Source organism: Mauremys mutica, chromosome 24 (assembly GCF_020497125.1).
Source record: "Mauremys mutica isolate MM-2020 ecotype Southern chromosome 24, ASM2049712v1, whole genome shotgun sequence".
Classification (NCBI taxonomy): domain Eukaryota; kingdom Metazoa; phylum Chordata; order Testudines; family Geoemydidae; genus Mauremys; species Mauremys mutica.
The window spans coordinates 1,977,207-2,003,204 of record NC_059095.1 but is presented as its reverse complement, the minus strand read 5'-3'; the positions used below and the strand labels follow the sequence as shown (position 1 = coordinate 2,003,204).

At 39.8% G+C, this 25,998-nt stretch overlaps 1 protein-coding gene across 5 annotated transcripts in view; it reads right to left on the bottom strand.

Annotated features, from left to right (window-relative positions):
* Window positions 1–208: 208 nt before the first annotated feature.
* The window catches only part of CRTC1 (CREB regulated transcription coactivator 1), a 62,068-nt gene continuing 36,278 nt past the window's right edge, over window positions 209–25,998 (bottom strand). For 3 of the 5 annotated variants that reach the window (XM_044998264.1, XM_044998267.1, XM_044998265.1), the window contains exons 5-14: window positions 25,323–25,417; window positions 22,241–22,326; window positions 20,049–20,092; window positions 18,612–18,832; window positions 14,125–14,252; window positions 13,009–13,260; window positions 9,971–10,072; window positions 4,046–4,132; window positions 3,055–3,235; window positions 209–2,122 (exon numbers count right to left, since the gene is read on the bottom strand). In XM_044998264.1, the coding sequence (XP_044854199.1) occupies window positions 1,911–2,122; window positions 3,055–3,235; window positions 4,046–4,132; window positions 9,971–10,072; window positions 13,009–13,260; window positions 14,125–14,252; window positions 18,612–18,832; window positions 20,049–20,092; window positions 22,241–22,326; window positions 25,323–25,417 (1,408 nt within the window). In that variant the 3' untranslated portion in view covers window positions 209–1,910. The remainder of the gene's footprint in view (window positions 2,123–3,054; window positions 3,236–4,045; window positions 4,133–9,970; window positions 10,073–13,008; window positions 13,261–14,124; window positions 14,253–18,611; window positions 18,833–20,048; window positions 20,093–22,240; window positions 22,327–25,322; window positions 25,418–25,998) is intronic. The other 2 variants (XR_006575175.1, XM_044998266.1) reach the window with 2 other exon arrangements.

Genomic DNA, 25,998 nt, shown 5'->3' with positions numbered 1-25,998 from the left:
ATTAGCTTTTTTTCCACACCTGCATCACACTGTTAACTCGTACTCAATTTGTGATCCACTATAACCCCCCAGATCCTTTTCAGCAGTGCTACCGCCTAGCAAGTGATTCCCCATTTTGTAGTTGTGCAATTGATTTTTCCTTTCTAAGTGTAATACTTTGCATTTCTCTTTACTGAATTTAATTTTGCTGATTTCAGACCAATTCTCTAATTTGTCAAGATCATTTTGAATTTGAATCCTGTCCCTCAAAGTGCTTGTAACCCCTCCCAGCTTGGTGTCACCCACAAATTATATAAGCATACTTTCCACTCCATTATCCAACCCATTAATGAAATATTGAATAGTAGCAGGCCCAGGACTGACTACCTCAGAACCCCACTAGATATGCCCTTCCAGTTTGACAGTGGACTGGTAATAACTATGCTTTGAGTATGGTTTTTCAACCAGTTGTGCACCCACCTTTTAGTAACTTCATCTAGGCCACATTTCACTAATTTGCTTAAGAGAACATCATGTTGGAATCTGTCAAGAAACCTTAGTAAAATCAAGATCCATCACATCTACATCTTCCCCCGTACAGTAGGCCAGTAACCCTGTCAAAGAATATGTATGTTCCTGTTACCGTAATGTGAATATATAAAATGGCAAACACGTGACAGACTTGCCCTGGGTTTGCTTACTTCTGGTCAGCATCTGGCTTCAAATTCCAGTTAGTTAAAATATTATATATATTATTATATTTCTGGAATAAAAATCACAAAAGGATGTACTGTATAAGTATTATGCAGCGTGCTTCAATTGGCCTTATGTAGTTTAGCTACTTTTCTAATATCCAAATACTTAAATAAAAAAATGCATAAATAACAGTAACAGAATATTCAATAGGCAACGAACAAGAATTAAAAAAAAAAAAATCATAAAAATAGCCACCCTGACTTGCTACACAACGGCCCTTCCTGTTGCCTGTATGAATTTCACACAAGAAGTAGAATTTAAAAATAAAATTCTCCGCAACTTAGCCACCAATATACTTTTAGTGGCTTCAGAATGCTCCACTCACTCCTTCACACTCACCAGGTAATGAATTATAGTACTTTTTTGTGTGCTCAGAAATTTTAAACAAGAAAAAGGCTCTGGAAATAGTGTTTACAGTTGCTTTTTTGGATAACCGGCTACCGAGAGCCCACTGGGCTGCCAGGCCGCTTTCCTGCTTTGCCAAGTACACGAGTTTGCTCAGGGCATACGAACAGGCAGTGGGTGCTGGACAACAGTCAAGGAAACAAACCTGAAAACAAATATGGCATATCAATCAAGGGAGAAGCATTTTACTCTACAAAGCAACTGTCACAAAGTAGTCTGGGAGAGTCGAAATTAGCAGCCTCCCCCCTTTCCCAGAGGGTGGCCATACAGGTATTTTGCTTTAGAGTTAGTGAGAGGCCAGGAGTCTGAGTTTCCCCTCTCAGTCTCACAAGGAGATGGCTGTTGATCAGTTACAGAAACAGCCAATGATCAAATGCTACTGATGTGGTATTTTACAAAGAGAATCTCTTTACCCTTGACTCTGAACCTTCATCACCTGCCCAGAAACACCCCCTTCTAGTGCAAAGGATAAATTGAGAACCTTACGCTGGGACTTCGCTGGTGGGGGTTGGGAGGGGAGAAGGCTGATGCAAACTCCTTACTCATTTAATGGCAATGAGTAGATAAGGGATAAAATATGGCGCAAAAGGGAATGGGGGTCTGCAGCACTGCAAGCTTAGAACAACAAGCTTTACTCATTGTACATGTTGTACATGACAGAGCTACTGCTCTCGGCAACTCTTTAATCTGACATGACTGACCCATTGGACTCTTCAGTTCAGCTGGGCTCCAGGAACTAATTTTATTCCCAGGCTCATGGTGTCCTCAGTCTACAGCCGGTCCATCCTGAAAGTGTCCTCTGTGGCAGGATCGGTGAGGACCATATCTGGGTCATTAAGCATGTGCAGTCCATCCAAGGTTAAAGGGTCAATTTTGAGTTCATCCAGAGGGAATTGGGAATCTGAATCAAAGCTGACATCTCCGACACCTGCCAAAGAGCTGGTCAGTTCCTTTGATAAGCTGGGAGGAGATTCTCCTGTCACTAGAGTGAAGAGGAGGGAAGATAGGCCTGAGTATTGCTGCTCATTTACCAAAACACCCACTTCTTTGCACAATCTTCTGGCTAAAGATAAAGTGATGAAACAGCTTGCACACTGATCAGAGGAGTTTACTGGATTAGCAAGAATACATTTGAAAAAGAAAAACAGATCCTAACCTGCATTGCAGGCTCTACATCATCATGGGCAGCCTAATACAAAGCATAACTCAAGCAAAGGCCTGTGGGAATGGAACTGAAAGGGACAGACCACACAGTCACATGACTATCACACCAACACTTGATTATTAAAAAATAAATGTAGAAAGCTTTGCAGAGGCACCTTTAGGAGTAAAATGGTCTTAACTTCCAAATGAGGAGTGCAGTGAGACCAAAGCCACCTTTCACTCCTCCCCTCCCAAAGGTTCAAAAAGAACTAAGCTCTCTCCATAACTTAACATACATGATGCCAAGGACTAGACACCAGAAGGATCCTAAAAAGAAATTTGGACTAAGCTACTGACTTGTTTAGTGACCCTGGGGGAAATCACTTCACTTTCAAGTGCTTCATATCCACCTCAATTAACACGTTTGGCACTAAGGTCTCTCTTGTTGCCAAGTCTCAGCAGAGAAGCTGAAGATAAAATGGGCCATGAAGGCTGAATTCTTCTCACACCATGACAGATGGTCCTAGAAGGTCGGGGTGAAGTAGCTAACACTGTCACTGCAAGTACAGTCTATGTTGTGACTAAATGAAGGATGTGCGTCTGGCACCTTTCACCAGCACAAAATCCACAAACATTTGTATAGTCTAGAACACAGCCTTCACTCCTCCCTCCCAGGTCCACTCACCAAGAACAGCACACAGTGAAAATGACCCAGTACCCTGAAGGAAAGTTTTACTCGTCCCTGTTTGGTTAGGTCAGCAAGTGCCTTACCTGTGAGGATGATGTTGGGGATGTTTCCATGGCTGGAGTAGTTCAACTGTTGAGAGTCCTGCAAGTTGCCATGGCTCCCAGTAAGTCCCATCATGGCTGCCTGGGAGTAGTTAAGGGTGGAGCAGGGGCTGTATAGGCTGTTGGAACTAATGGCGTTTTCTATCATATTAAACTGTTCAAGCTGAAGACCAAGGCACAAAGGAATAGTTACTTCTAGCCATCAGGAAATACAGTGAAGCAATTTACAAACCTCTACTTAGGGAGATAACATTTCATAAGGGCAGGCAAACAAATTCATCTTTAGGTTTTGTAGACCAGAATATGGTCTATTTCCACCTAGCTTTGCAGAATAGTTTACTGCCAAATTCAGCTCTTGTGCCAAATCAAATTGCTGCCTACAATATCCTACCAGGCAGTCAAACTTTTGAAATAAATAAAGAAAACAATACTTAAAAAAACAAAAACAAAAAACAAAAAAACCAGCAACAAAAATTAAAGCAATATGATTGATGCTATTAAAGCCAACTATTTGCTTGCCTCAAGTGCAATCCCATTCTGAAGCCATTTCACTTTCTCAACTACACTGGAACATTTAACAGCTAAAGTAGGGACTATAGTGGGTGGCTGGTCTGACAAAGGCATAGAGGTCTGCTTGTTAAATTTTGGGATCCCACACACCTTGGTTGCAAATTACAGATATATGTATTTGTTGCCACCCACAAAGTGAGATCTTCCAAATGGGATCACTGTCAAGTAAGTTTTTTGTTTAAATCTAATAGTCTTGGCAGAGTCCCTTTAAAAGCCACCTGCTATAATGCTTAAGGGGAACAGCAAATAAAATGAAATACCAGTGCAATTACAAACTAAAACAGAAGTAATAAGATATGGACAGAAATGTGATCTTTAGAATAGCCATAAATTGAATTCTATGTATTTATTTTAATCTCAGAATGGCCAAAATATAGTCAAAATCTGAGATGAATTTGCTCACCTGATGGGATAGGGCATTAGCCTGCCTAGCTGTCATCTGCTGATCATAATAGGAGTCACCAAATACACTCCCCAGAATGGAAGAATGCTGAAAACAAAACAGAGTCCTTATGTTGTGAAAGTCACACAAACAGTTAGGCATACCCAAGGTGTGTGAGTGACTGAACTCTTCCAACTGAATGGTATCAAATTTGGTCAGAAATACCATTATTTATTTATTAAGGAAAACTAATAAAGAACAAAATAAAATATTGGATTTTCTCTTCAAACACAAGAGTCCTCCTGTATAACACTTTTCATTGAAGCACAAGAAATATAGGCTCTAGGAAACCATAAGCTTCCGCCCATACGGGACATACATAAGCTTCTGCTTTATAACAGAAGTTATGCAAATATACTATAACAAAAAAACCACTGCAATTTTTGCACAGAAGACAAACATTTTTCCATGAAAAGAATAAAACCCACAAAAACAGCTAAGGCAGCAAAGTGCACATTGCAACGGATAGATAACATGATAACAGTTTTCAAGTACGTAAAAAGTTGTCAGAAGGAGGAGGGAGGTAAATTGTTCTCAATAACTTCTGAGGATAGGACACGAAGCAATGGGCTTAAATTGCAGCAAGGGAGGTTTAGGTTGGACATTAGGAAAAAACTTCCTCACTGTCAGGGTGGTTAAACATTGGAACAAAAATGAGCTCGGGAGCTTGTGGAATCTCCATCATTGGAGATTTTTAAGAGCAGGTTAGACAAACAGCTATCAGGAACGGTCTAGATAATACTTAATCCAACCATGAGTGCAGAGGACTGGATGACCTCTCAAGGTCCCTTTCGATTCTATGATAATGCAGTAAGTACTTCTGTCATCAATATGCCTATGATGGCTGGTTACCCATCTGCCTCACCTAGTATTTACAAAATGAGCGGTTTAACTAAAACAATAAGATGCCATAGTGAATCTCAATTTACAGTATCAAGTCTTTTGCATCAAGAGCAGATCATAGAAGTTATTTATTAAAATGCCTGGGTTTGAAATGTGCTTTCAGCAGTACCAAGAGAAGGTAAATTTGCAGAAGGAATTCTATAACCATACTAATTTCCTTCTTTTCCTTTTACTGAAATGTCCATTTATCAGTCATTCTGAAGGTGACCAATAGCTTTGAGTTGTTGTGTTATTTTACTTTTAAACACCATCCAACTTCCAACTTCTATTTACTCAAAAGGCTACTGGCTATAATAGAAATCACAAATATAATTCCTTCTTTAAATTCTATCTAACTTTGCAGATTCTAGTTGAAAATCTACTATCTCCAACACAAGTACTTATAGAGAACTTACTTAAGTTTGTCTCATGTTTAGAGATGTATTTGTTTTTGTATTTTAAATGTCTTGCATAGTATTTTCAAGCAGTTTTAATTTCATGAAATTTAACCACAAGGCTAAGAGACAAATCATTTTTCCCCACAGAAAGTTGAATGATGAGAAATCTTAAGCAAAAACCTAATTAGCAACTATACAGTTACACCAACTAATACAACTAAGGACATTAACATGGCAAAGTTGCAAAATACTCAAAAGCACAAGATGAAGTCCACAACAGTGAACGTAAAATCAATTTACCAGACAACAGTTAAGATAACTAATAGTAAAATCTCAGATGAAACACTTTTCTGAATGGCACCGATAATTTGTGTTTGTGCATGCATATATATAAAATATTTCAATCAGCATGAAAGAGGAGAAGGGATGGTTGTTTTTATCAGCAAGCCTTCCAACAGTCTTTTGTAAAAAGGAGCCATCATGAAACAAACATGATGACAATGCCTTTTCAAAGCAAAAGAAAGGAACTTTCTACCTTAAGGCAGAATCTTCCAGTGTCATTATGCTGTAGGGAGACTCTTGAGCTATGGTGGCATCAGTGGATTCACAGTCTGATTACTAAAAGCCTTGAGGAAAGCCCAGTAGGGATTCAGCATGGTGTACATATTCAGTCCATTTGCTAAATAGATCCTATATGCACCAGGCCTGTTCTTAACAATACTGAGAACCCCCGTTCCATTGTGTGTGGGAGGGCAGAGGGCATAGTTTGAGTGCACTCAGATAACAGAAAACTGTTGAACTCCTGAGTAGTGAGCATTCTGTATGAATCCTGCACAATGCTGGAACATGGTGGATACTTGCAACCCATCCTTAAAGCGTTGTTCCAGGAAGCTAGAAGCAAGCCTCCCAGCCAGGTAGACAGACCAGCACTAGCAGGGCTCAGGCTAGTGAACAAAAAACAGCAGTTTGGATGTTGTGGCTTGGGCTCTCAAGCCTAGAGGGTTGGTTGGGCTTGAAGGCCCAAGCCATAACCTCCACACTGTTATTTTCACTCTGCTAGTGGGAGTCTTGTCTACCCAGGTTGCAGGACTCACTGCCAACTGCACTGAATATATGCCCAAAGGTTCTATGTTCCAAACTCTGATGTGTAAAGTCAGAAAATATCCTGATGCTCGGTAAATCCTGTCTGGCAGGAAAGATCATGGTCTCCGGTCACTCTCAGAAAGGGCTTGGCTATTAAATGAAGCGAGGAATCTTTTCCTTCATATTGATTCAAGAGAAACAACAGGATTTTACAGCAAAGCCAAGGTTTCCTTCACAGAATATTCCCACTCTTATTGTTTTACATTTGAAAGGGATGATTCAAACACTTTCTCATGAATTCTTAAACTAAGTTATAATTAATTGGATCAAAAAGTGAAAAATAAAAGCACTTTTTCCTTCTAAGTACTGTAACAAGATGTTTTTGCCAGAATTGTATCCTGCATGTTAAATAAGGAGCTTCTTTGTCAGTACCTTGTTGACTCTCATTGTTCATTTATGAGACATGACTGCCCTGACCCCAATACAAACCCTAACTTCAACAGTGCCTCTTCATATCCTCAATATGAACAACGCACGCCAATCTGGAATGGTCATTAGAAATGCAGCTGATATGCTGCAGCCCCAGACAGAACCTACCCAAGATGCTTCTCCTTTAACTTCTGCCATTTTAATGCAAGCTTTTCAAAGATACAGCAAAAAGGAAGAAGGAAAGAGAAAAAGAAAGAAAAAGTCCTTGCCGAAGTATGGTTATCGTGACTCCTGTCCTAGAAGAAGCCTGAAGTAGAACATGAAAAGCAACGAATTGGACAAAATTCTCATGTGTTAGCTCCTGTTCCTCACGAGGTGCTCTGAACAAATCACAGAAACTCAAGCTACATTAATTTTTTCTTGAGACTCCTAAATGCACTATTTAATAATTTTATTAGTGGTAAAGCACCCTAAGGAAAATCAATCAGAAAGTTCATTACTTCAACACTTCAGGGTCCAAAAATAATTTATCAACTGATCTGATATACATCTTGTTAACCCATCTCCTACAGAAATACTATACAAGGTCTGTTTTGTCAACAGTACATCTTCCTTGGTTAATGACGTGGTGACTGCAAAAAAAACCTAGCTTAAATCATTGTCTAGAAATACATACCATATTTCCCAAGTATTTAGCTGTTCTACTAAAAAAGCAACTTTATATCTAATTGAGACAATGATGTCAGGGAAAAAAATCAAGTAGTAATAAACAAAGCCAGTGTTAATGAAGAGCCATGCAAACAAGCTGAGAACCACAAGCAGAGCTTTTCAATTCATGTTTTAATGGAAAATCCCTTACAGATCAGAAATGAGCATTTGGAACTCAAGTGAATAGCAAATAGATTTGGGGCGGGAAGTTGAGGAATAATTCCTGTTGCATGAACTAGATGTGATTAAACAACTTATATTCTAAAAGTTTACATATAGAGAGCTGGTTCTACTATTACTAAAAATAGGGATTTACCTAAAATTAATCAAAAAAACAGAAGTTAGAGGTGGTAGAGGCCACATCTACCCCACCCCTCCATCCTCAATAAGAGCAAGATTGTTCCCCTAGACTACATCTTCCAGTTTCTTGACCAGCCTATTTTTTAAAACATCTCAACTGATGAGGGTTCCACCTCTTCCCTTGAGAAACTATTTATGCTGGAATCTAACAGACCTCACCATTAACAAGTTCTCCCCACCACCCCAACCAGTCAGTCTACATCTTCCTTTTCCTCCTAGTAATACCCTTTTCTATCACTTCTCTCCATCCTTAAAAATACATAGCTAGTTATGTCACCCCCACCCCCACCTGTTGGTTTACAGATGTGGGAAGGAGAATAGGTTTTCTAATTTAACAAGGTATCAAGAATTATTTTCCAATCTTTCCCATTTGGCTTTCGTTAGACAGCAAATTGTATCTCAGCATCTTATTTAGAAGTACAGTACTTCAAACCAAGTTCTGCTAGTTTGGAAACTAAGCCCCAACATTAATTAATTGTTCCTTGTAAATTGGTCTGATGTGTATCCCTTTGTCAATATACCAAATATGAAATGAAATTTTTTTAAGAGGCCATATAGTAAAACAGGCAATGTAATTAAACTTCATCTCCTTCCACATGTCTGCTAGAGGAGGAACCACATGTCTGCTAGGCACATCGCAGTGACTTGGTTTAAATACGGAGGGAAGACCAATAGGGAAAACTGCTCTCAACTGCATTCCACCATTTCAGACTGCCCCATGATAATAAGGTAACTGGTCTGAGGACACAGGCAGGCAGGGAGGAGTTACTGACCAGTCAATGGACTATCAGTAGAAGCCTACATTTGGGGATTTCAGGGCTGAGAATTAGTATCAGTGTCTGGTAGCAGCATTAACCTAATGGCAGCTTAGAGAAGAGGGAGTACATTTTCTTGCCTACTCTGAGCCATACAAAGACAAAGCAGGGCTAGACAAGGCAGGTAGAAGAATCAGTTACAGTGGCAATGGAGTGAAGGTTAAAAAGTCAGACTGACAGCCCTAACCCTCAAATCTATTACTGAGTTCACTAAGTTGTGACTGAAACCACTGACTCAAGTCTCTGGCTAATGCCCAGGAGAGATGAATCTCCAACTTGGAGAAATAATTTTATTTATTTTAATTATGCTTCTCCTTATAAATATCCTTTAAAAATTAAAAGTACCAGAAAACAGGAAATACAATGTCAGACTCTCTCATGGTGTCCAATGAGTGCTCCCTCCTGCATCCCATCACTATTTTTGGGATGTAGGAAAGGGCAACAACTTTTACTTATTTCAGCAGCATTAGTAGGAGATTCTAAACCACCTCAGCACTGCCTGATTAGCAGTTCCCCCTAAAAACTGGTTCACTATTTCTTTAGTTGCCCTGCAGCTGGTGGATTAAATTCCCATTGCTCTGTTTAAATACAGGCACAATGATTTGTGGGACTCTTGCACATATAAATTAATATTTACACAGACAGGAAAGATAGCCACCCTGCAAGACTAATATTTAATGTTTTTCTAACCTGTTTCTTTCAAGCCATGAACTGGAGTTGCTGCCTTTTCAAGAGTTCACTTTCTACAGAGGTTTCTTTAGAAGTGTCCATTGTTTCCTGCTTTAATTGCACCTGAGGATGTGAGTTGTATTCAGAGGTGCACAAATCACCTGGGCAGACCTCCCTATCCCCTCACTTTCTTTCACATCCCCACGCCCTTCCAGCCACTCCAACAAACACTGCTATAGACTCACACTTCCTATGAGGCATCATTCCCTTTATTGAAAGGGATCTTTCTGGATTCATTTTCTGTGGAGCTCTCATGAAGGAGTAATTGAGTGTAAAAAAGTTTAACAGTAGTTTCTATTAAAGTTTGAATTCACCAACTTTTGGAAAACTCTGTATCTGAATGAAGCTGCAAACATGATGAGACATCAGTGATGCATGAAGCACATAAAGTTACAGTGAGACAACCATGGGTCAGTAATGGAAAGACTCAACTAAAAAACAAACACAAGAAGCAAGGCCTGTGGAAGCACAGAGTCCCTTACTTGAGGGGAGCTGCCAGGAGAGAAGCCTTGATTGGAGACAGGAGAGGTGGGAGACTGGTTGGCTGGGGATCCAGCATTACTGCGGTACTGCTGGAGTGAAGCCTACAGAACAACACAGAATTAAAGACCATGGGATTGATGAAAGGTTGAAAAATTATATACTTATTGGTGTACAGCTGGGGAAGCCAGGTGAGACCATCTTCAAGAACTCCCGGAGATCAGCAAGTATGCTATGACTGTGAATAATGCCCCAAACATCATGAAAAAGGTCAAGATACCAACACGGCGTGGTCTGGTGTCTAGCTATGCACACCTAAAAACAGGGACCTGCTCTTATTCAAGGACAACTGAAGTATTTCTGGTTTATGTTTTGTTTTCGGTTTAAAAAAAAAGGTCAGCCAACACATAAAAGAGACACGTGTGGAAAGAGGCCTCCCAATCTGGGAATAATTTGAAAATATTGACATTGACACCTTCAAACTCAACTGCCACCCCATCCTCCTTCTTAATTTGATGCCTATGGCCCTTAGAAAAGTGATATGAATGTTTTTCTTCCTACTCTTAGGAATTAGTCTTGGTATATTAATTAGGTTAAAGTGTATAATTGCAAAGACAAACCCTTTTCATAACTACATACTTTCCCACCGCATGAACTAGACACCATCTGATACATACACTGTCTGTAGGCTAATGCTAGCTATGCTCATATGGTTTTTAGCCTTAGTGAGATAAGATGTTCACAGAATTACCTTTTTGCTGTCACATAACGTACCCTGGATTAAGGTAAGAGAATCACTCAAACTCAAAACAGACACAGAGCAGCTGTTGAAATAATAAACACAGCTCTTTCTATAATGGTGTCTGTGGGAGCCAAGATTATTATGAGGAAGAACTCAATATCACTGAGCAAGGAGTAATTTAATCAGACAGTTTTATAGAGTGAGGAGTGGTGTATTAATAACACTTTCTAACACTTTAAAATGCATAAAGAATAACTCAACGTTAGTAAACCTTCCTGACAAAGGTTTTTTTGTTTGTTTTTTTAAGATTCATAGAATTCAGGTATTATATTGAGATCCTGCAGGCTGGACTTCAGTGGGGCTATGAAGATTAATGGAAAACCTTTCAATGAAGCCGCACTGTAGCTTAGAATACTTTTTTACCCATGTTTAAAATGTAGTGTACTTGTATACTATTTCAAGTTCTAAAGAGAAACCTAACATTCTGAATGTTAAGGGCTTAGAGAAGTTTAGGATGAGAAAAGCAATGTGAAAAGCAGAGAAGGAAAATCAGAATATCTGTATTAGTTATTGCATAAACATTAGAAAGAAAACATTCAAACATGTTGTTTTGAGTGGCTGGCATGTCGAAACCAATATCCCTTCAAACTACTGATTTCTCTTTCACCTTTATCTTCTCCCTACTCCCTTACAATCCTGGCATAGAAGCCACATCTTCACCAGCACAACCTGGTTTAAACCTGTTCCCCAGATTGAAACCCACAATCATGTCTCAGCCCTCCATAGTGAAATGGCTCTTCTTGTTATCTAAACAGTTGCTAGTATTGCCCCACTGCCAGGAAGAGAAGATGTTCCAATGAAATCAGAGAGCAATTCGCTGGCCTTCGGAGCAGAACCAGCAGAGAATGTGCCAAGTATCTCTTCCTAGCAATGGGACATCATCTCAGGGATGGCCTATTATATTGAACCACCTTCTGAATTCTGGATTCCAGCTTGTAATAGAAAAAATTTGCCTTCTTGGTTTAACTCTGCCCTTCAACCACCATACATATAGATGTGTATACTCCGTTCTTTAGAGAGACTTAAAAGCAACTATAACAAACTCTCCAAGAAATAATGTTAGCCAAAAAAATGCCTCTTGAACAAACTGCTGTGCTTTAAAAAAACAGTATCTGTGGTTTTCTGTATCTTGGGTGGAAAATGCTGATTAGCACGACTTTATCAAACTTCAGTTAAATGTCTTATCTGGACTGTGTAGCACTCAACTTGTGGATACCAGATTCACCTGGGGCAAAAATAAATACATATGATGGCTGGGAAGGTAGCAGTACACGAGCACTAAAATGCAAATGCTGCTGTCTGAAAATTAAACTAAAACTCCATTTTGGAAGACACCTGAACATAGTTAATATGGATAAATATTTTTCAGTTATGAAATTCTGGTCTTTCCAATTGTATAGAAAAGTCTGGTCTTTCAGAACTTAAAACTAGCCAAATTTCAAAAGATGCTTCTCACTTTACAGATAGAGATGTTTATAAAATGGTCCTTTTAAATTCAGTCTCTCCATGCTTAGCTGATGGAAAGCAGCAATGAAATGACTAACACCTTGTAAACTGCAATGCTAACACAGATACTTATCTACATCGTCTCTTCTAAAGGCATAGGGCATTCAGAACTCACAGATGTGTCATTTAAAATGACAATTTTTTCCCCAACCACTTCCTTTATTAATAAACCCTACTGACATATCACCTTGACCTCTGACTTGGCAGTTTATAAATTATTTTATATATCATCCACCCAAAGAATAAGCGCATCATCTTCATTACCCACCTGTTTATGTTTTTTGCTGGCCTGAAACTATATCTCTGAAGACGCATCTCTACTGCTTCAAACTTGAGTTCGTTAAACTGATTTAAAAAAAATCTATTTAAACTATTTCAAGTGGGCCTGAATTTAGACAGGGTTAGCCAGAGTTATGGCGCCACTCCCATTTTACCAAGTGTTTTAGAAATCACATTCAGTAGTTTAAACAGTTTGGCCTGGTTCATATGGGTTGGCCATATTATGTTTAAAACATTTTTTATAATATGTTTAAAACATGTTAAAAACTGGTTGAACCAAACTGTTTGAATCCAGTGTACACAGTGCCTGGATGTGGAACTGCTACAAGGGCTATCTAGTTAGAACTCTGACAATGCATGCCAACACTGCTGTTGAATTCTACACGGTCATGTTCTCTGGAAGAAAGCTATTTGTTTCCACTTATATCATCTTCAGTCATTGCCCAAACTTACCGAGTTGATGTCTATGCCCATGGAAGGTTGGGTCTGGCTGCCTGGAGGTGACTGTGGGATGGTAGACGGTACCGTGACTGAGAGGGGGGGAAGCTGTGATCCTCGCTGTAAGCCAGAAGTCTGCATTAAAGGGGTATTCTGAGGCAGACTACTTGCCACTTGGGTCTGTTGCTGTTGCTGGGAACTAGTCTGGGTAAAAAACTGATATGGTGGAAGCTGCTGTTCCAAAGACAATGCATCCATAGCCACAGCCTTAAAGAGAAAACAGGAAAATGTACTATGCAAAGCTCTGTTCAACTCTGAGACTCCTAAAATGTCACACCAAGTGAATATTCATATATATCTAAGTGTTATATATCACAAAAGCAACCTGGAAAGTTAGCTGAGGTCTTGCATTTTAAAAAAAACAACTTGCATTTAAACCTTCAAGGATGTGGTTTAAAGGGACTAATTTGACATTTTATTTGTTGTAAATAAATAAAAAGTGTGTTTGCAACCCTAGTTAATGTTTGATTTGAGAGCTGACAATTCAGTCAGTCAAGGAAAACCCATCTACTAAGTCCCTGTTCTGAGCCTCTGAAGGACCAAACTAGAGCATGCCAAGTATGGCAGAGGCAGCCTACAGGTGCATCAAAGGGTCAAAAATTGTAACAGCCAAAGGAGTTTCTCACATGATTCACATGGAAGCATGAAACACAAGAGACTCTTGTGATGTTATCTTTAAAGAAAGATGTTTTCCTCAGTGCTTCCAAGGCCTTGGAAGACAAAGTGAAATCTGTTTCCTTAAACTGTCTTCTCCACTGTCTGACAGCATACATGAATTTATCTCGGTAGAATTGCTCAGATCTGGCTGCTGGCTTTGATTTAAACACACCCAGCCCCAAAGCATTTATTTATAAAAAGGAACATAATGACACTAACTTTACAAACATACCGAAAGGAGAAAATTATGGAATTAATGATGCGACTACAGGTTTATCATCCTTGCAGCTAACATTTCCCTATGTGAATGAAGTTAGAAACAGACAGCTATGATCTAAAACTTTACAAAGTGGAACAAGGTTTGTTGTTCTTACAAAATGTATTCCTTCTCCAGATCTCCAAGCAGCCTCCTACCTGAGTAATTGGTGACAGAGGTGAGAGCGTAGGAGACATCTGCTGGGACTGTGGTCGTCTGGAGTCTGCATTCAGTGAGAGGGGACTGACAGCTGGCTGCCGGGATGAGGCTTGTGTCGTTGTCATTCCTGCCAATAAAGGAAGAAACCAGTTTACGCAGGAACATTTACATTTAACAATTTGTTTATATGAAGTAAAATTATGACGACTAAATGGCAGAATTTTACAAAACTTTACAGTGAAGTGCTGAATATGGCTAGGCCACTATTCTATGCTGAACGCAGCATCAGGCTGAAAGTCTTAGCGTATCTGTACTGGATTTTGGGAGTGAAAATGCCACGATGGAGAGGAGATTGTTGCAAGCATCTCTGCTGATCACTCCTGTTAATGTATAACTAGATACTGCCATTCAATTAGCCCAGTGGTTGCCAAACTGGAATACAGAGCCTTTCTTGATGCTTCATAGAATGAAACATTTTAAGAGGAGCTGGGCAGTGCCGTTTGTGGTGCAGGGAACAGGAAGGGGGTCTGCAAGATGATCCCTTTCTAACAAAGTGGTTCTGATTTTCAGTCTGTGGGCCACTAACCTATAACCCAAAGCCCATGAGAACCACTGGAAACTTCCAGGGGCAAATGAAGTCAGGTCATTTTATAAAAAACTAATGCGAGCAGGGCCATAATTTTGTTTCCTGGAATGATGTGGAAGGCTGTTATCTGTGTTCATCTCATAGTCCTGAGCCATTTCTTATTTCCCTTACTAATATCCTGCACTTTCAAGACCCTGCATTGTGGCTACCATTGTTCCATGCCAAATGGACTCCCTTTGGCTGCAGGCAATCCTGTTTATTAATTCTTACCATGCTGTGACACCTTTCATTCACAGATCTCAAGTGTTGTACAGACATTTGTTTAGCCTTACACAGACTCTGGGAACCATGCAGAGGGCCCACATCTATAAGCAATCTCAGGCGTTCATATATTACAATGAGGAGAGCCATACAAAGCACCTAGGCAGAAAGTACCTGTTAGATGAATCAGTGATGAATGGTTGCATTGTAGGGGAGTTTTTCTTTTGTTACTGGGATAAGAGGTCAGATTTATAGATGAGGAAGGTTTCAATGGTCAGCACAAAACACTCTACAACAGTTACTAGGGATATTCCTGCCCCTACATAGTTTGCATGGCATCAGCACTTTTCATCAGGGGCTCTCTAAGCACTTTGTTAACTAATCCTCACAACATCCCTGTGGCATAGATATTCATATGCCCACTTTACAGCTGGGTACGTTGAATGCACAGAGATTAAATTACTTTCCCTGAAGTCAGTGAGCAAGAAAATGGCAGCACTGAAAATAGAAACTGGCAATCCCAACCCTGCCATCTCCTGCTCTGACCACTAGACGACACTCCTTCCACCCCCTAGAAGTGCTGTTGCTAAATGAGATACTTTCTCATTCCTCAAGCTCTCATGACTGAAGATAAAGCAAGCAACCTTATGATGAAAGCCTGCCAAGTTGCTGTAATTTACCAACTCTTTCTGCACTGAAGGAGCAAGCCCATGTTTCTGTGAGTAGTCATGACTGAGGGATCAGTGAGAGACAAGGACAACACAGAATCTGACACCAAAACTTTTGCCATAGTTTGATTGGTGCTTCTGGCTCTCATTCATGTGACAAGATTGAACAACCCAACAGCTCCAGATGGTGCATCAGAGTTGCAGAAATGGAGCAGAAAGACAAGGAAACAAGTTACTCAGGCCTGGTTTACACTAGAAAATTAGGTCACTTTAACTACATCCACCAGGAGGTATGAAAAATCCACACTCCTGAGGGGTTTTAATTAAGCCGACCTAAGTCCCCGCGTAGACAGCGCTACATCTACGGAAGAATTCTAGCTACCGCCTCACGGAGAGGTGGATCTCTGTGGTGTAGGTAGTGTCTACACTGAAGCGCTACAGCGGTGCAATTGTGCTGCTGAAGTGTTAAGTGTAGACAAGCCCCAAGTCGTGTGCTCTAGTTCTGCCCTTCCCCCCTCCCAGTGTTATATACTACAGGGTAATAAATGACTTGCATCTGAAGAAGTGGGTATTCACCCACGAAAGCTCATGCTGCAAAACGTCTGTTAGTCTATAAGGTGCCACAGGATTCTTTGCTGCTTCTACAGAACCAGACTAACACGGCTACCCCTCTGATACAGGGTAATAAATGTAACAGGTATTTTTCCCCCCCTCATTGTCCTTATGTCACAGAATCTGAACAATGCTTCTGCCCACTGTATTCACCAGCCCTATTCCAGCTGAATTTGAAAGGAGATAAATGGTTTACTGGCAGGCAATGAACAAGGACAAAGCAAGACCAGATTCATTTTAAGTGTAACAGATTTGTTCACGTGTAGATGAACAGGACACACAAATAGTTTTCATTACAATAAATTTAACTCCATTAAATATGAATTCCCCACAAAAGCAACCAATCTCAACAGGTAACATCCATCAAGGTTCTGCATTTGCTCTGACTTGTATTGCCTATTATTAGCTTCAGCTCATCCTTGAAAAACTGGGATAAAGGCAGCACTCATAGAAACACTATGTAGCTAATGCAAAAGGGGATTTCAATTCTTAATTATGACAAAGTGCTCTCTGTACCCACTGGAGGCTGATGCAAGAAGCAACACTACAGAGATTGCCAAAGCCTTTCACCCAGAGTTTCCAGCTTCACGCCAAAGCAATTGAACTTAATTTTAGGTATTCTGTTATGGAACAAGGACAGGACAGTCCATTCAATACAGCTCTAGTCTGCTTCCTGAACAACATGTTAGTTTTTGTGCATCTCAACATCAGAGAGCTACTAACAAGCTGGAGGGAACTTAGAAGAGCAGCAAAAATAAGCAGCTGGAGAAACTGACTTTCAAGAAAGCCATGAGAAACAGAGCTGGGCAGAGAATGGCAATTCCATTTCATTAAGGATTTAGACATTTGGTTTCATAGCAATTTGAACTCGGATCCTATAACTTCAAGGTTCTAAGCAGGCTGAATTAGCAGGCTCCTCTTCTACAGGTTTTTCTGCTACAGTGCACAGTCATGCTCTGCAGCAGTCTGAAGAGCCAAGTTCTGTGCTGATCACTGATGGCTACCATATAAGAAGAATGTTTATCCCAACTCCCATGCCACATGCACCAGCACCACCACCTTTCTTCTCCTCCCTTCTGTCCTTCGTCTATTATTCTGTTCTCAGTCTCTCTCCCGTCTCATTATGTTTCCCATTTCTTTGCTTCTTCTGCAGCCCCTGAAGTACAGTGGATACAAAGTAACAGGGAACAGCAACAGAGGTAGCCACACAAGAAAGAGAAGGAAGAGTGCAGTATAACCAAGACAACCTGTATAAGGAAATGGATGCTGGCAGCACTCATTCAGTGGCCCTCTGGGCTGGTGCTTTATAAAATGCAATTTCTTTGCTAATGGTGTTTTCAGTGATATAAGGCGCCTGCTTGCTCAGGCAACATGAGTTATTTCTAAATAAAATAAAATAACCCAAGTCAGAGATTGATTCTTTTTTCTTTCTGATCACTGGCTCAGGCTATTTGCCTGGAAAAGGTTACTGGTCCTGAAAATACAGTATTTGTGCTGATCTACTGACATTTTTCTAGCATGGCTGATAATGTGATTTTTAATGATGTATTATTTGTATTGCAGCAACCCCTGAGGCTCCAACCAGCATCAAGTCCTATTGTGCTAAGAGGTGTACAAACAGAAGAGTCCTTGCCCTCAAGAGCTTACAATCCAAGATGACAACAACACAAAGAGCAAGTAAGATACAACATTAAGGCAATGTGGTCCAAGTGGTTGTAAGTTTATTCCTGAAAGCCTTACATAGGTGGGTGTATTTAGGATCTCTTCAAAAAATGCAGTTTGTGCTAGGAAACAGTCAGGCTTACAAATAATCCTGACTAGAACATATTTTAGGGGGCTTATACACTAATTCAGTTGCCTAACAGTCCACAGTAGGTTCAGGTAAAGGAATGATACAATCTCTCAAGAGAGTCACCACAACAAAAAGAGAGGACAGAAGGAATGGAAACAAGAAATCAAGAAGTTTGCTGCAGTGGTTTCCCTATGTGGGTGCACTCTGGCTGGTACCCCATAAAATGAGTTGAGTTACTGCCAAGATGCGGACGTTGCATCTCACCCTGGAAAGAGTCATACAAAATAAACCATAATAATGCATGTGTGCCAAGAATGAAAGATGGAAGAATATCACAGTATGTATACGCAAAATACAGTTAATTATGATGATTTACATTTCTTTATCCCAAAATGATTTATATGAGTTGCATACACAGAAATCATTTCAACCACCAATGAAGCCAACTTTGAGATGAAACACAGCAGCTGTTTAGTAATGTTCACCAATGCTACACAACTGTTGAGGGATAGAAAGTGACTTTTTACTGACAGAATCTATAAATTAGCCCTTTGGCTATGTTCTTACCCTGACTGGCAGTGCTGATGCCCAAGTGAGTCAAGTTGGCTGCAAGATTTCCGGTGCTATTGGAGCTACTCAGGGATGGGAATGTGGATTCCTCAGGATCTAGTGGTGTTGGGAGAGGAGAAGGGAAATGGATGTTTGTCAGGTCTGGCAGAGAGCCACCTGTGTTATGTGCAGCCGGAATCAGCGTTGTAGTGTTTTCCTGGTCAGCTGATGGAAAGATGCTAAATTAAAAAAAAAAAAAAATACAGTAACAAAAGTCAGTTCAGATTTTAGTCTACATGCACACTTCCCACATTATATACAAAAAGAAAGTTTATCTGAAGCTGTCATGCACAAAGCTATGTAAAAAATATACATGTAAATATTTAGAGTGGTCACCATTATAAAGTTTCAACATTTACCCATGGTTATCACACGGCAATATTTTCAGTGGGGTTGCAGTTGTTTTCATATTATTTAGAAGAGGGAACTACACTTTTTGCATTTCAGGGTGATTATGATCCCTTGCGTGCTTAAAAAGCCTACGTCTAAGAGACTAACTCTACCTGATGTATGCATAAGGTATCTCACGGAAACATGCAGTCTCCTGTGTCTTAGTCATTTAGAAACATTTTTTGTACACTCACATGCTTCTGCGCCTGATAAAAGTTTGCTGACAAAGACATATCAAAGATACCTGCAAAGTTGTATCAGTTTTGAGTTACGCCTAGATTTCTGCACTGAATCCACTTTGTACGGACGTTCTGAGAAGTATTTAGCCAATAATGGGTCCTTTTTTTTTTTTTTTTTTTTTTTTTTAAAGTTCCCTCTGTGAAAGAGAGTTCATTTGTCAGGATTTGCTAGAGGCACCCCCAAAAATGCATCACTTAAGGAAATCAACAGGAGATTCAGGCAACCTCTCTGGCTTTTTGTCTATCTACTCCAGAAATATGCATTCGAGAGCATATCTAGAGAACTCAAAAAAGCCAGCGAACTTTCACTGTGTGAGATGTGCTTTCCTGATTATCTCAAAGCTTTTTACAAAACGTTAATTGACAATAGCCCCCAGTTTTACAGATTGTGAATCAGGCACAGAGAGGTAAAGTGATTTGTCCAAGTTCACATAAAACATGCCAAACTGGGAATAAAACTCAGAATTCTTGACCCTCAGTCTCCTGTTTTAATCATGTACTCTGTATAATTAGTTAGAGACTGAATCTAGAACATTTTTAAAATGGTTTAATCATCTGAGTTATCATGGTCAAGCAAACCATTTTTCAAGGAACGTTAGCGTTCACCACGTTTTCAGTGTTTAAAAGTAGCCTGGCTAACATTGTTTCATTGTCAGTATAGAGGGAACCTTAATCAATAGAGCTTGTGGAACAGGAAGCTTAGGTACAGGCAGTGAACTTTCTACATGCATCCCTACAAAACCATATACCCCACTCCCAAACTTACTTGATTCCTGGAACTTCACATGATTTAGGCCTCGAAGACCCTGTCTAAAATAGAACAGAAAGACACTGTGAAAGGCAGACATGTGCAAAACAACATTTAGGAAACAATTTGTTTAAAAAGACAGGAAACCTACTAAACAAAACAACCTAAGGAGAGCAGTTTCTCATATGCTCTTAAAAGCCTTTTCTTGTTCAAAATGGGTGTTTGGTGCCACACCAAAAACTGATCTCAGCATGGACTTTAAGCCAGCTAAGCTTCAAAGTTCCATTGATAAACTAAACGAAGATGGAGCAAGGGTAAAACATCTCCTGCTTGAGTCAGCATGCAAACATCGACCACGTCATTTTTCTTACTAAATCTAAGCCTCTCGCTCTACGTGGGGGGTGTTGACATTAAATAAATGGAAATCTACAAACTATCACAAAGTTGCTAATTGAGGGACAGAAAAGCAAGTAGCGCTTTAGAAAAAACCTTGGAAAGTAGAAGACAGGTATATCAGTAAAACTTTAATAGGTTATCTAAGCCCTTATGATCTCCTACCTCACAGTGCCACACACCAAAAGCTTCACAGCATAGCAACTTTCATACCAATTGGAGGGCGGGGGGGAACGCAAAGCTCTCTAACACGGCTCCATGAGTCTGCAAGAGGGCTACATGGAAGTACTTGTTCCCCATATCTCCCAGCTCAGGATATAAACTCTGACCCCTAATGTTTGTTACATCAAGTATTTTCATTTTGATATTTCTGACTTCTCCTGTTCCATGTCACATTTTGTTTTCCTGAAAAGCTGCCTGGACAATTGCAGGGTACATTCTAACAAAACAGGATTGCAACCTTCCTGATAAGACATTGTGATATGTAATGTATTAATTACTGCCTTTGCTAGCAAATCTTTGTGCTAAAAAAGAACAGTTATTAGAAAGTAAAAGCTCTCAGATGAGATATAAGACTATGCATCCAACTGTCATAAACCAGACAGTCAGGCATCCATAGTACATCCAGAATACAAGTCCTACTTCTATCTTAGTGAGTTTCACTAGCTCAGAGAAACTTGCCTCCTAGACACTTTATGGACATGAATAATACAGTGGTAATCTACAGAAAAAGAACCTTACAGTCTTCCCAACAATGTCACTTTCAAGGCTTCTCATATGAAAATCCCACATGATGGCAGCAATCACTTTGTGTGATCATAAAGCAGAATTAGCTACTCATATAAATAAAAATCTGCATGTAATACAGGGAACGATCACTTGATAAACCAAATGCAGGCCTTTTTATAAAATATGCATCCCTTTTTTAAAAGATTACATTTGCTAGGGACTGACTGTTAAAACATGTAATTGCCAAGATAAGCAGGGAGACCATAGCAAAGAGAAGAAAAGGGAAAGCTGCCATGCTGAGAAGTCACAGTTAGACTTTGAAAATACTTTAACACAAAAAACAGCTCAAGAAAATCATTAATTCAGTTGGTTTTGAAGAACTTCATGAACCAAACATCCTTTCCCAATTGGTAATTTAATAGATTTTTTTTTAAATCAAAAGTTTATTAATATTCAATAATTCAGACCTGTTTAAACATCCATATTCATGTAAGTATTAAAAAGACATTCAGAGCTCAAAAACAAATGCTACCATTGCTACTTCTATCTATCTAGTAACCAGGCTGATGGGGGAAAATAGGGAGACAATAGCAGCTTTGTAGGAGCAAAATAACTGAAGTCCTGAATATTTACCATTTGTTTTACAAACAACAAAAATCTGATAATTGTTTTGGGTGCTGAAGTTGCCTTGAGAAATGCCAATTAGACAAATTGACAGAAAAAAAGAAAACTAGGAGAGAGAGAAGAGGTAGGATGGTGAGTGGTAGAAATAAAAGCAGAGATACAGGTAGAGGTAGAGTGCATTTTATTTCATTAAAGTGACATTCTGCATTTGAAAAGTCTTCCAAGAATCAGGTTTAGAAAACAGTTTCCCCCGAGACAGTTGACAGCAATAGGCACAGAGATAGATATACTGCTCCCTGATCTCACATTAGGTGGTTTGCTGCAGAATACAGAACTTCAACTCAAGTCTGAGCAAGCAAAGTTCATTTCAATTCAACATTATTCAAAATGTTTACCTAAACATATTCACAAAATAAATTGTCTGGACTAGAACATTTGACCTTACAAAGATTTGGCATTTCTACCTTTTTAGTGTCCCATGCTTGTTTAGAGAGGGCTTTGTCTGTTTCAGATGTGCTTTCCTCCATTCCAGGGACAGTCAATAATAAGACTAGAAAACAGAATAAAAGTTAGCACATCCCAATATTATAAATCTGCTAAATCCTGCAGGAACAAAAAATTCTGGTCATTTTTAACCCTAAATAACAATTCCTATTCTCAACTGATAAATAAGATGTCTATTTCAGAATAAAACTATATCCAGATCAATAAAAAAATGCATTTCATCCCAAGTGTAGCTCATCAGCTTTCTAAAAAGCTATTTGTTTTTCCATCTAGGACCAAGAAAACTTTCAAAAGCATGTAAGTGACTTAGCCTAAGTCCCACTGACTTTTAGTAAGGCTTGGATAAGTACCTAAGTCATTTCTGAACTGCGTTCACTGCAGAGTTAACTTGGGTGATTAGCAGACTAGCCCTGGTGTGAGCAGCCCTATGGCAAAGCCCTGACCAAGTTACTGTACCTCACTGGTGCTGCATTCACATGTGGACTTCTGGGCGCATATCCCATGGCTCTCAATGCTGCAGTAAGTGAACCACTCTATGGCTATGTCTACACGAGGATAAAAAAAAAAAAACATGGCTGGCCTGGGTCAGTGGACTCAGGGTTCAGGCTGCAGGGCTGAAAAATTGCTGTGTAGATATTCAGGCAATGGGCTGGAGCCCAAGCTTGGGGACCCTTCAACCTTTCCAGTGGAGCCCCATGACTGCGAGTCAGCTGACCTACCCCAGCTGTGGCGACATAATGGTTTTTTTCCCAGTGATTCTTTCCCAATTAATTGTGAGAGAACTTATGTGATCTTGACACACAGGAGGAACTGTGGGAAGGCACTAGAAGACTATCAGCACTTGAATGATTCAGTTTGTGTCCTTACTGTACAGAGGGCAGGTTACCAGTCTGAGTGAAAGCTGTACCCAGCTCTGTAACCCCAGTTGGGCCAGCTAGGCAAGAGTTTAAAAGCATCAAACCTGGGCGAGCGAGTTGTATGTGGAGGGGAGAGGGATGTCAGGGGCAAGACCTAAGTAAGAGCCCAGTGAAGACATACCCTATATGCCTTTGAAAGTTTTACTCCAAATCTGATTTAGACTGCTCAAATCTAGATGGAGCACTGCATGCTGGGACCTGTAGTTTCCCCTTTGAGGCTATCCTATTTTTTTATCTGCTCCATTTTAAGTAAGTGATATGCAAGACTTAAATGCTTCTAGTGAGTTACCAATGTTGCCCCAATGGGGCAAAATCTAGACATTTCCACTGGGATATGAGAAACTGAATTTATATTATTTCTGTGGTCCAGGACATTTATGGGTTCAAAGTTGGGAACAATTTTATCGTGCAAGCAGCAAGGCTGCATAGCGACAGACAGAACATCCATACAAAGCAGATTTCCATCTGCAGAAACCTTTCTAGGCTATGACATATTACACTATAGCCCCAATCCAATAAATGCATCCATGCAGACTTTACAACCCAACTGGGTTCCATGCAGGCACAAAGGCCCACGTTCATGCCTCTGATTGCAGGACAAGAGCCTATGTTTGGAAATCACTGTATAAGTTTGCAGTACTATGTAAAAGGTTATTTATATTGCATGTTTTACTGCTCACTAACAGTGGTGTAAAGAGTACATAATAGAAGTTACAGTGGAGAAAGTGTGTACTTGACTGTTGTATATTTCAGTATTACTGTGTATTTCTTCAAGGACTAAAACAAAGTCATTTTAGATGCATCTGTAAATCTCACTGCATAGATTAAAGGGCCTTCAATATATTTTGGAACTGATAATAGAAGCAATAACCAGCAGAGGGCACCAAAAATCATCAGGGATGCTTAATGGTTACTGCTACCTGTCAGTAGTGACATAAGTACATAAACCCATTATTTCTAAACATTGGTCCTGAGGTATAAGATATTATTATTTGCTACCCATAAGAACTGGAGAAGATCCCTCTATGGTGCTGTATCTGAACTGCATCTTCATCATAGCTATTTGACAACTGTAGCACAAGTAGCTTACACTGGCTAATTTTAAAAAATGGAAGGTGTAAGTTATCAAAGCCACCCCTAAATATTTAACAAAAAGCCTGGGTAGTTTTACTATTCTCCTGATCCCCAACATGTGCCCAAAGGGAGAATCAGACTATCTGAACCTAGGTAACATTTAGAGTTGAGAGCTTGCACATTAAACGATCAGTGTTAACCGTCATGTGTTTTTCAATCTGAATGCTAGAAGTTTTATATTTTGAGGTGAGGTAAGGTTGGTCTCTGGAGGAAAGTCCTTGAGAGCTGTTGGATTAATTTACTGGAAAGGAAATGTAGCAGTCCTACGATTCTGAAGCCAGAATTCATTTCAAGAATTTGATTCTGTTTTGCCACTTGTTTTAATATTTTATGAGATTGCCAACTTGGAATGTTTATCACAAGCCAGTCATCATCAACAAGTAACAAACTAAACGAAATGCCCAAAAGAAACCTTGCTGATTACAGCAATTTTCCCCAACAGAGTTACCAGTGCTATTAATACCAGGGGGTATTAAATCTTGGTTAAAATCGTCTGGAATATATTCTCTTTGTGAAAAGAGCTCTCGCTGTGACCTCTGGTACCCAAAAACTTGTTGCCACCAAATGATTGATCAACGTGAAATAACATAGTGATCTCAGTCCAGTTCTAAAACATGTCCATAATGCAAACCATCACTACAAACTGGAGCTAGCTGGAAGCCCCGAAAGTAGTGCCAGCATAGAAATCATGGACTGCATGGTCCAGGAAATCTAAACTACCTTCTCACGCTTGAAGACGGGCCATGCCAAACAAGGCTGAAGTAAAATGGCAGGATAGAGTATATAAGAAGCCTGCTCTATCCCTGATAATGCTCTACTTATTTTGGACTTCAGTCTCCAGAACTGCCATTGAGGCATTTTTCTCCAGCACCAACCACATTTTGACAACTCCTGCAGTCCCACTTATATGGGAAAAACATTTAACGATTTCAAGTTCTGAAATGGATTTTCCATTTTCCCACCCCACACCACCCGCCCTCAAAGAGTTTACCTCTTTTTTGCTGCATGTCTTGTGACCCTCCTGAAAAGGACTCTTGTTGAGTTGGGGTCATTGTACTTTGATGCAAGGCAGAATCTGAATTGGTCCTGGCAAGAAAGCAAATAAACCTGTTAGCTTTTTAAACTAAGGATGCTTATGAGGATAATAATCCCATTAGTCACATGGGAAATTCAGCAAATTAAAAGAAACCTGAAATACCACTTCATAATTGTAAAATATTACACTGGGATTATGCTGGGCAATATTTCTCTATGAAATGATCTGATAATGTTAGAGAACTGAATTTATTACAGGCTTATAGAGTAATTGTTTCAACACCACAACAGAGGAGGCACATCAAAGACGAACAAATGAGTCACTATAGATAGAAAACCATCTGGGGTATACTCTCGCTGGTATCGTTGGGGCAGTGTATGGTCTCAAAATAATAAGCAGCAGCACTTTTGTAGTTTAGAGCAATTTATAAACATTGCTTAAGCGTCACAGCATCTCTAAGGAAGATATTACCCACATTTTACAGAAAGGGAAACTGACTTATCAAGGAACACAAAAGTAGCCTGTCTTAGAGCCAGCATTAAACTGTGCATCCGAAGAAGTGGGTATTCACCCACGAAAGCTCATGCTGCAAAACGTCTGTTAGTCTATAAGGTGCCACAGGATTCTTTGC